We start from the raw sequence: 11,305 nt of genomic DNA on the forward strand, positions 1-11,305 counted from the left end.
AGTATGTAGCTGTACTACCTTCAAATCTGTAGGGCTTCTGGGAGATAACTACCACATTAATTAATCATGCAAACAAAATAGTAATTTCTTTTTGGAGTTGCACATAACACTGGGGTCATTAAAGGAGACTGGAGGCTTAATTCTGAGCTGTGACATAAAAGACGTATTTGTGGTCAGGAAAAAGACTGTTTATTTAAGTATTGTGAGCAGCAGAGCCTGATATATACTCCTAGGGCAGAGTTTGCCTAATGAAGGTGAAGGGTGGTGGGCGGTGTCAGGAAGTAGAAGATTTTAGCATGCCTATGTTTAGTCTGGGTGCTGCCTTTTAAGTAGAATTTTTTCTGTCTGTCTTGTGGTAGAAACCATAATCGCTTGCCCAGGCATGTCCATGCAGAATGCAGTAACATCAGTATCACTCTGCCTAGACAGGCTCGTCTAGCCTGAATGTTGTATCCTGTATTATGGCCATGCCGTTTGAGCCCAACAATGTAAGAAGACATGGCTACAGCTTTACCTAGATTCTGTATTTTTTTTATAATATGTGAGCACTAATACAAGTATTAAGGTTTTCAACCTCACAAAATTAATGATCTCTAGAAGTATTGGCTGCATTTCACAACTGAGAGAACAGTAGTACAGCAAGATCAAAAAAACTTGGTTAAGGTCAGCCAGAAGCTGTGGGAATGAAAACCAGATTCCTTCATACAGACCTCAACCACAAGGCATTTCGCCCTCTCTTGTGGCTGAATTCTAAGGTTTTCAGCACATTATCTGAGACCTTGTGCAACTGATTAATCTGTCTAGCTATGTCTGTCATGCAATGCATCCAGTGCCACATGTTAGTCCAAAGTTTGAGCCAGACACATAACAGCAGAATGATTTTGCTTCTGATCCCTACAAGACTCTGACAGCTTCTTTCCCCCACCCTGCTGCAGTGTTTTAGGTCCTCCTGACATCACGTACCTCCGTGGGGCAAATCACAGAACTAGTGACTGCTGCTTCGTACTGGATGGCTTCTAGTAGTATGGATTCCCTCAACCCTCATCTTTCCCAGCTGCACACAGGGAAGATAAACATAAGCACAGTCCGTCTTTAGCTATCTTTAGCTCACATTCTTCCTCTTAGAACAAAACTGGTTCCCGTGCCATGTCTCTTTTTGTCTCTTACATTTAGTACAACATGCTGACTCACAATTTAGTGTCCATGAAGAAACAAGAAAAAAGTAGGAATGTTTCCCTCCAGCAGCCAGATACTATGTCCCCCGTACACTGTGTGATTACTCCAAGTTTGTCACAAAACTTCTAAGGGGAAGTATGCCTCTTCAGTTATGCATTTGATAAGATGTGCTTGCCTGTTAAGATGCCTTCAAAAGGAAGCATGTGCCTTTTGCTTTGCGGTGCTGGAGTCATTAATGTTTATAAATGCTCAAGTGTTGATGACCCTAAAATTCTTACACAGTGTTTATTGCAACTTACACTGTAAAACTGGCTATATTGGTTCAGGCTAAAAGGGGATGTTTAAGAATAGACTAAGCATGAAGTGATACTTTCCAGTTTCTGACTACTTGCAGTTTGGAGACTTCCTGATCCAGGGGCCATTTTTAAGCATTTGGTAATCTTCAATAGTTTCATACAGCACAGACTTATCTAATATTTACATTTTAATATCCATACTATTATGTGGCAGGGAGCTTCAAAGTTTCATGGTGTGCAGAGAGTATTCGGACACCCAGTACCATATCTAATACTGGTTCCCTAATATATTCCTGAGAGACCAGAGTAACACGCAAATTCATGCTGAATACCATTTTTGAGATTGTGCACATCCTGTGTACATAGGGAGAAGACCTATTGCCACTGGAATTACTAAGAAATTATTGTCATGGTTATAGAGTGTTGCTTACAACAACAGCAAGAGTTAGTATTTTATACATTCCCACTCTTTAGTCAAAGTTGTCACTTCACATGGGATTTTAGAGACAAAGGACAACCAGAAAAAAACCAGGTTTGCTGTATTCCTGGAACTTATGCAGTGGTTAAATAGACAGTATCAAGGTTGAGAGGATACCATAGTCAGTACCTTCACCTTCAGGTTTTTTTTGTTTTAAGTGTACTTTTTGTATTTAACAAATGAAAGGTGCAATCCTTCTCTGAGAGGATGCCATTTCAGGATTGGAAAGTCCACTAGGTTCAGACTTCCAGATCAGTGAAGTAGCTTTTATTTCCAATTACATGGATACCCAGAAGATTGAAACTGACAGACGTCCTGCCCTTTTAAGATTAGGAATCTTTGGTTTTCCTACCTCTTAGTCTGTCACACTAGTGATACTACTCATAGGAGTAACTTAGCAAATATAATTATGCGTTATCTACGCACACAATTATGAGGAGAGGCTGATGGATACAAACAACTGCCTTGATGGCTTTGAAGTTTGTGAAATTAATTTCAATGCCCATTGAACATTAGAAAGAATGCTATCCTGTCAGGCATTTAATTTTCTAGTTGTTTACTATAATGTATTCGTTTGAAAAGTGCGTGGAATAAGTTTCTTGAAGTTACTGGAATGGGTAGGATCCTGGGCCTGTCTTTGAAAATCTCAGTGTCTGCTTCATCTCTTTTCCCATTGTTTTCTCTCTTATTTTCACTTTTGCATGCGTCTTTTTTCTGCCCTCCTCCTGAATATTTTTCCTTTCTTCATTTTTTTCCTTTCTTTATTTTACTTTCCACTCTGCCTTCTATCTCCTGGGGCATCTGTTTCCCAGGTAATATTTTCAGTTGAACCACTGAAATGTGTATTGTATTTTCACTTGGTAATGACATGTGTAAGCCATTCCTAGAATCTGTTAATTAATTTCTTTAACACTGGGCCTTCTACTAATTTGCAGATCTGTTAAAAATCCTCACCACTATCACTACTACCGCAGAAAAAAAAAATTGAGAGAAGATCCAAGAACTAGAAAGGATGCAGGCCAAAGACAGCAATCCACCAGATGGTGGCTATGGATGGGTTGTGGTAGTGTCAGCCTTCATGGTGATGGGCCTCACTGCTGCTGTCCTCAAGACTTTTGGTCTTTTCTTTGTTGAAATTCAGCAGCACTTTGATGAACTTGCAAGCACCACTTCTTGGATCACATCTGTGACTATTGCCATCTTTCATTTAGGAGGTAGGTAGAAGTGCTCCTCTAGCACTTTATTTTAATGTCTTAACTACTCAAGAAATTTTGAAGAGCTTTCTTAAAAAAACACACAAAATGAAAACATGGAAGGACAATACTACTCTCTCTACAGAAGGCTGGTATTTGCTTCCTCTCATAAAAATGTACCCATACCTCAGACATGGAATGGTTTAATGAAGACTCCGTACATATACAGGAGTCTGGTCACCTTAAAGAACTTCATGTGCCTAGACACATGATTCAATTTTCTTACAAGTTTTGAATCAAATTCATTGGAGATAATCCTAAGAACTGCAGAGCTTGTTGGATCAAACTCTTAAAACAGTTTGTGCAAGTTCACTGATCTCATGGTGACTGTCACTTTTTCAAAGTACTTTAAGACATAAAGTCTGTGACCCTGCCTAGCAGATAAGCCATCTGCTACCAAAATGGTGACTCTCAGTCCTGCTTTCCCCCCACTTCTTATTTTTCTCTTCACCAAGATCCCCCTTCCTTCCATGTGTTGCCAGTTCTGGCTCTTCTTTCCCTCCTTAGAATGATTCCAAGCCATTGATCTAACAGAAGACTCACCAAGTTAAAAAGAAAAAAAAAATAGTTCACTCATAGAGAACATAAGGAAGAAAAGGACATGCAAGCAAAGAGAGAATAAACTATCCCAGTCAAAAGCAATGTGCTGTGGGATCAGGTCAAATACCACTTCTCACCAAACGAAGGAGGGAAAAATATCAAACATACTGCATTTGACTCTTAACTTAGTTGTTCACAGAGTCCTTCATGCCCTTGTAAACTGGATGATCCTTCACCATTAAGGTGAGGATTCTAAATATGCAGGTAGGAACTGTGGAGGATTTGTGAATTCCACTCTGCATATTCCCATATAGAAATATAGTTGCAATAGGTAAGTATGCTTACATAATAAATGTTATCATAATTTTGTTTGTGCTAACATATCATAGCATAGACACTATAGAATTGCATGCATCCTACTCAGTCCACACCTATCCGTGTTCATAATTGCAGTGCTTCCAAAGGTCATAAGCAACTGATCTTTCTTTGAAAATGTGTTCAGCAGAACAGAACTGTAATTCAAAGTCAAACTAAAAAGATAACCTAAGTCATGTGTTGAAAAGATTTTGTAATTTCCATAAACTGCTATCCTTGATGCTTGATTTGCAGTATTAGGGCTTGTTTCATTCTGACAGAAATAATTAACTGAAAATCAATGAAAAACCTGCTTTTCCACCTACTTTATAGACTACAGAAATGAATACGTGGGAATCTATCAATTTGGTTTACAAGTTCGACTTATCACTGGCCTATTGTGATACTATTTTGTCATTCATAGACATGTACTTCATGAGAAAAAAAAGCCAACATAGCATAAAAGAACTCAAAGTTGCGTGTTAGATGTTTTTTTAATATATATTTACATTATATAGGAATGTATTAAGGTTAGAGCATATTAAATAATAGTACCAAGTATAAACCAGCAAAATGGTATTTGCCTAGCTGGGTGTGAGACTGGCCTACTTGAAAGAAGGCAGCTATAATTTTCAGCAGAAATTGTTTTTCATCCTTTGAAATCTTATGAAAATAATCTTCTTTCAGTGAATACAGCTTGATGGCCAAACATTCCCAAGCCATTCTGTATATCAGCTCATAAAGTGTCGGGTCACAAGATAAGTTTCCTTATCTTCTCCTGCCTTTGCTTCATTTATAGGGACAAGAAGACTTTCTGCTGAAGATCATCTGAGCCTCCAGTTCTTTGACCATCTTTGCTGGCCTGGCTTAGTCTTTCTTAATGTGTTCCTCTGGGAAACCTCCAGTGTCATTTGGCTCAGTATGAAAGATGATCAGTGAATTATTAATTTTTCCCATTTGTATCTTTTCAACAGCAGCTCTGTGTCTTCTGTGGAGGGAGAGCACGTGCTTCTACTTTTGCGGTTTGCACCTGCAACAGGCTGTTCAGTTTGCCATAGCAAGGATTCTTCTCATCATATATATAGGCCTTCTCTTGGTACTGACATATATGTCTCATCATCTTTCTCTTTGCACTGTGATTGGCATGCCTTTACATTGTTTGTAAGTTTTCTGTGTATTGCCCTTTATCCTTTCAGACTCTGGACCCTAGATATCTTCTGCATTTCCAGTTCTGTGGCTAGCTTCTTTCTTCCTCCTGCTATGCCAGGCTCAATTTCTGCCTATTTCTTCTCCTCATTCTCTATTAAAAAAAAAAAAAAAAAATCCTTTTTGGTAATATTGCTGCTCCAAGTGCAAATCTTTCTTGTACCTTTAAGTACTTCCGCAGATCTCTCTTGTTATCCTGAGTCTACTTTTCTGCTCTTTTGTTCATCATATGTGTATGGTTCTCCAGCTGTGTATGATTTATCTTGTCTCATCCCTTCCACTACATCTTACAGACCATGAATGAATTCCAGTATCATTTTTACATGCTTATCAAATAATTTTATTTTTGCTGTAAATGCTGATGGCACATTTGCGGATGGTATAACTCCTGCCAGCTGCCTGCTGTCAGACAATGTGTGTCCTGTAGATTTTGCAGCCATTAGTATCTATCTGCTTGGCTTATTTAGCTTGTCCTAGCTACCAAATTCTCTTCATTCTTATCTCACTTGACGCAGGTGAACGTACAACAGCCTGCCCCTACAAACTACTGTAAAACCTCCCTTGCTGACTGCCGTCGCTTCATTGTCCCCCTACTTATTTCAGTTTATAAACACGGTCCTCGTTAAACAAGTTTTGGTTTATCCCCGAACTCCAGTTTCCAGAATATCAGTAAATTGTAGGGAGCTGACTCCTTGCTTACATCGAAACCCTACCGAGGACTAGTGGTGTCAGGTGTTACTTGGGATCCCTCTAGTGGCCTTGGTTCTTCTAAAAAATATGCTATACTGACTTGGAAACTAACCCCACAGAACAGAGAATGCCTTTCCTTGATAGGTGCGGCCTTGATCTTAGCCCTGTGATGCTGATGGAAAAACAGCCAGACAGTGTAAACTGATCCTTAATTAAGCAAAAATATTGCTAACATGTCAGGTGCTTCCAGACAGTGATCAGTGCTTTGGATTTTGGAACAGCTGCACCAAGTTGGCCCTGTACCTGGTGCAACTTTGTCCTCATGTGTTGAAGAGTTCCTGCAGTCTGCTGAGAGAAACTATAGCACTGAAATAAAAATTTAAGAAAGGAACGGCAAATTCCTGGAAAAATACTACCTCAAAATAAACCTCTGATTTTGGTCCTTTATGAAACATTTGCAGTTCCATGAACTGATGATTCTGCAAAGCTCTAGAAGATAAACATTAGTTTTCTCCAGAAAGTTTTCATGCCAGCCATATGAGAAATACACTCTCAAAAATACAGTTTTCATAGAGTAACCTAGAGAATCTGTGGCAGGGGTTTCACTTTCTGATAAAAGGCTACATGGCTTTCTGTCACGTCGCTAGTTGTATCCTTATATGAAATTCAGTAGAGCTGTTCCAGAAGGAAAGCACTGAAATGCTCTTTCCATTTTAAAAAGTCCACGTATTTTTAATATATTTTAAAATCTGTGCTGCAGGGACAGTCATTTCCTTATTAGCAAAGATCAATTTTAAAATCTTGATTGATGTCCCCTGCCCCATCCAGCAGAATTCAGGCTGAGACAAGCATTATAATGGTATTTCTCCTCCAAATGCTTTATTTGATTCTTTGCTCATGTTGATCAGCTTAATGTTCCTAACTTATTTATCTTTCTCCTATTTTGCCACTGATCCAGCCCCTGTTGCCAGCTCACTGTGTGTACGATACACCCATCGGGCAGTTGTGGTCACTGGAGGACTCCTGGCTTTTTCAGGAATGGCACTGGGATTTTTTGGACTCAACATGGTCTGGATGTATGCAACGACTGGCTTCCTACAGGGTATGACTTTTTGGCTTTATGGATTTCTTTCACCAGCAACTCAGAGCCCTTATTTGAGTGTGCTAATGGTAGGAGTTTTAAAATCTGATTTCTATTTTGATTTTATGATCAAGTAGAGCCAGCAACCCTCTTTAAAGGTAATTTCCCCCACGTCTCACTCAGGAAGTAAGAATTTGTGCTAGAAACCTGCAATGACAAGGAAGGTGAATAATTAGTAATTTTCACCTGCAAAAGATATGCAACCAGAAAATGAGAAGTGTTTTTATTCAGATCCAATAGGTCTGTGAAGGTTTAAAGAACCTAAAGGGCGCTGAAAGACAAAGATATAGAAATTCCAAATTTTGTACTTTCTATCAAATAATCTTACATTTTGAACACATGCCCAGGATTTCAGTTGATTCCAGTCCTTTGCTTTACTCCAGGTGAAAACAGTCCAGAAAGTTGTCTCCAACAGCTAGCAGATTTTCCTGGAACAAGAAGAGAAGCTGGCAGGGAATAAAGAAAACCATTCCCAGTTCCATGCTGGATGCCTGAGAAAATGTCTGGAATTTGAGCCCTCTAGCAGTCCTCGGCTGCCAGATAGTTTCTAGGGAGCCATTAAAATCACCATAAGTTAGAGCAGGTTTAAAGCCTGCTCAAAGCAGTCAAGAAATAAAATGGAGAGCAAGTAGAGGTTAATACACCAGCTTCCTTCACATCCTCCCTCACATTCTAGCCTGAACACAGCTCAGCTTAACCTGGTGATCTAATCTAGGACCAGCCTTAATTAGGACAGTGTGGACACTCTGAGGTCTGTCTAGTTCGAGCCACAGGGCCATGTGATTTCTTACCCACTGGCACACTTGTCAAACCAGATCTCTTTTTCCACAGTGAGAATATACTGCTGTATACTTCATACTGCTGCTTTTTTGCTTGAACATACAATTTATTCTTACAGAACCTATGCCTCAAATATATTTTTACACATAGTACAGCGGAGCTCATGCTTCTGCTAGGAACAAAAATATTTTTCTTTTACTGGTCTTTAACTTTGCAAATGTAGGAGCACTAACTGCTGTAGTTTCCACCTTCACAAAATACCTCAGTAGCGGTTAACTGGTGCTATTTATATTGGTATTTTTCAGGACTTGGGATTTCCTTTTCATGGACACCAGCCATTAGCATTGTTAGCCATTATTTCTCCAAGAAAAGAGCTTTGGCCAATGCTATTGCCAGTGCTGGAGAATGTGCCTTTGCATTCACATTTGGGCCATTTTTCCAGTGGTTGATTAGTCAATATGGATGGAAAGGTGCCCTCTTGATCATAGGTGGCATCCAACTCAACATTTGTGTCTGTGGAATACTGATGCGACCCCTGGCAAGCAGCTGCCTCCTTGAGGCCAGACATTCTAGAGCTGAGACACCACCTGGCAATGGTGCATCTAGGACAGATGAAGATAAGTCTCCCATCATACACAAAACCTTCAACTGGATGCTTGTGAGGCAACCGGAGTTTGTACTTTATGCCATTTTTGGCATATTAGCTGCTATGAGTTTTTTTGTTCCCCCGTTATTTTTAGTTCCACTTAGCTACAGCCTGGGAATTGATGAATCGTGGACTGCATCCCTCCTATCCATTTTGGCTACGGTGGACTTCGCAGGCAGACTGCTATGTGGCTGGTACGCCAACCTCCACATTACCAAAACTGTCCATTTGCTGACAATGACAATTACACTCATCAGCAGTTCCTTGATGCTGTTGCCACTAGCTAACAATTACTTGTCCTTGGCAATATTCACTGGCTTCTATGGATTCTTCTTTGGCACGACAGTCGCTGTTCACATTACAGTCCTAGCAGATGTTGTAGGCATGCCAGATTTTGACAGTGCTTTAGGACTTTTCATGCTCATTCGAAGCACTGGAGGTTTCGTGGGGCCTCCTCTTGCGGGTAAGTTAAGATGGTACTCTGCCAAATGCAGTTAACAAGAAAGCAGAATGGTAATCCAAACTAAAAAAATCTCTATCTGGACCCAAATATCCTGCTCTTTTAGCTCAGAGGTATCCAGTCCAATAAGTGTATAAAAACAAAGAGTCAGTTTACTTTATCTCCAAAATATTAATATCTTGCTGCCTCTCTTCTCTGAGATTTTAGAGATACTTGTTCAGTACAAAAGCAGGGAAGAATGTCAGCGTTTTTCATAATGCTGCTCCTGTTTCCTGAATCCCACCTGATGGACTTCTACTGTCTTGCTATGCAAGCATACCTTTGGGACAAGCAGCAGATCCATACATTCAGAGATGGAACTGAAATCTGAGAACTAGTGATGTTGCATAAATGCTGGTATTGTTGGGAGGGTTTCTACAGAAGGTCAAATTGAACAGCTTGAAACATTAGGATATGTGAACCTCGAAGAAATATTTGCAGAAATGCCTGCTGTTTGCAGACAGCATTTGAGCTAACCAATATAATAAATGTGGAAGGCAGCACATAAATACAGTGGGAAGAGAGAGCAGACAGTGAGTCAGCACATGGATTTATGGGTTGGAAATGAGACAAAGTCATCTTGGAAAAATGCAAGACAAACAAGCTGTGAGCTGGAGGGTCTTTAGAAAGTGACATGACACTCATCCAAAGACCACTGCTCATGCACTACAGTGACTTTAGTGGTAATGACACCACTAATAGGTTGCAAATGGGTCAGACTAAATACTGGAATATTTTAATTCACTTTTGAAAATATAGGAAACGGGAAGGTTTGTAGAGAATTTGAGGCAGAATAGTATCAAAAGTATATTGGGAAGATCTGAAACCAAGAAGATAACAAAACATTTATATAGTGGCTGGTCACTAATACTGATTACCCAGGGATCAGTGTGGCCTCTCTGTATATAAATAGAAAACTAAAAGGAAGGTACAGAAGAAGAAGGAACCCTAAGTGCTTCTTAAGCTCTCCTCTCCTCCTTTAAGAGTAAAATCTAAAAGATTTGTATTCAGAATTCTGTTGCCCAACAGGCCTGATGTTAAATTGGAACAACGGCTTGGGAGTACAATAAATGTGGACAAAATTTCTAATGGGAGACCACGCTGGCAGCCTTCATCAGCCCACCAATGAACCTGCTGTCTTACCCACAGAGCAGCTGATACTACCACATATACTGCTGCAGTACTACTATTAATACTATAATACTGTCTCTTCAGTACTGTACATGATGGCATTAGGTATTTTGGTTGGCTTAGAGTTGCTTAAAACCCAGGGTCTTTTGTTAACATCTGTGACTCTATAAAATGAAGAGGAAAGCCCATAACACTGCAGGCAACCTCTCCAACTGTGTCTACAGCAGAGGCCACTCCTTTCCCTTTTTAAACTCCTGCTGTACAGTTATGGTACAAAGTACAGCAACTGATGCCATCACAGGACATGGGGCTACTTGCATACAAAGCTGTATGATTTTTTTTTTTTTTTTCTCTGCCATGACCTGGATTGTCTCCTATGTTTTAGGTTAGAAAGTGCTTCAAGCTGTACAGTATTGTGTTTTACCAGCAATTTACATATGCAAAATAAATGAGATGTGACTTGTGTTTCAAATTTTAAAATGCCCTAATGGGGTGATGTTCCCACACATTCATGATGTAGAAAGCTGCAGGACAGGTATGTAGCCAGCATACTCCCTTTATGAGAAGATACGTTCATGCTGCTGAGCTATTTGACATTAGCCTGTTTCTATCAGTCACATTGCTATCATTTCTTTCTCTCCAGGTCTGATCGTGGACATGGCTGGAGATTACAGAGCAGGCTTCTACATGGCAGGAGCCACTCTTGTCCTGTCAGCTGGATTTTTAGTTACTTTAGATCAATTTCAACAGAGAAAAGAAAGAGGAAGACAGACTAATGCTAAACCTGAAAAGTCAACGTTACCCTACCCTTCCCTCCATCTCCTGAAACTTCAAAACAGTAGGTATCGAGAACATGATGCAGTGGTGTGACTACATCGGACATCTTACAGCATTTCAGGATATATGGAAGTGTTTTATTTTCTCCAAACTCAATATTACTAGGTTTTATAAAATGATGGAAGTTTTGGATAACAATGTTTGAAACTGAGGAAGAAAGTCATTAATTTACAAGCAAATCACACCAGCAACCATTATCATATTATTTTGATGTCGAAGTTGCATTTTGACTATACAAGTCTTCAACACAGTCCCATAGGGCTGTGATAAGTGAACGA

At 39.7% G+C, this 11,305-nt stretch overlaps 1 protein-coding gene across 1 annotated transcript; it reads left to right on the forward strand.

Annotated features, from left to right (window-relative positions):
• The first annotated feature begins 2,962 nt into the window (after positions 1 to 2,962).
• On the forward strand, positions 2,963 to 11,060 carry LOC136002594 (monocarboxylate transporter 13-like). Its single transcript, XM_065657799.1, has 4 exons — positions 2,963 to 3,164; positions 6,952 to 7,095; positions 8,220 to 9,023; positions 10,834 to 11,060. Exons 1-4 carry the CDS (start codon positions 2,963 to 2,965, stop codon positions 11,058 to 11,060), a joined length of 1,377 nt encoding a protein of 458 aa, XP_065513871.1.
• Positions 11,061 to 11,305: the final 245 nt, after the last annotated feature.

This window comes from Caloenas nicobarica, chromosome Z (genome assembly GCF_036013445.1).
Source record: "Caloenas nicobarica isolate bCalNic1 chromosome Z, bCalNic1.hap1, whole genome shotgun sequence".
Taxonomy (NCBI): Eukaryota; Metazoa; Chordata; class Aves; order Columbiformes; family Columbidae; genus Caloenas; species Caloenas nicobarica.

Excerpts from the sequence above, each read along its gene's own strand:
- LOC136002594 (XM_065657799.1), top strand. The coding sequence starts at position 2,963 with ATGCAGGCCAAAGACAGCAATCCACCAGATGGTGGCTATGGATGGGTT. Across the intron at positions 3,165-6,951 it reads TGCCATCTTTCATTTAGGAG|CCCCTGTTGCCAGCTCACTG; the intron begins GTAGGTAGAAGT and ends CCACTGATCCAG. Across the intron at positions 9,024-10,833 it reads CGTGGGGCCTCCTCTTGCGG|GTCTGATCGTGGACATGGCT; the intron begins GTAAGTTAAGAT and ends CTTTCTCTCCAG.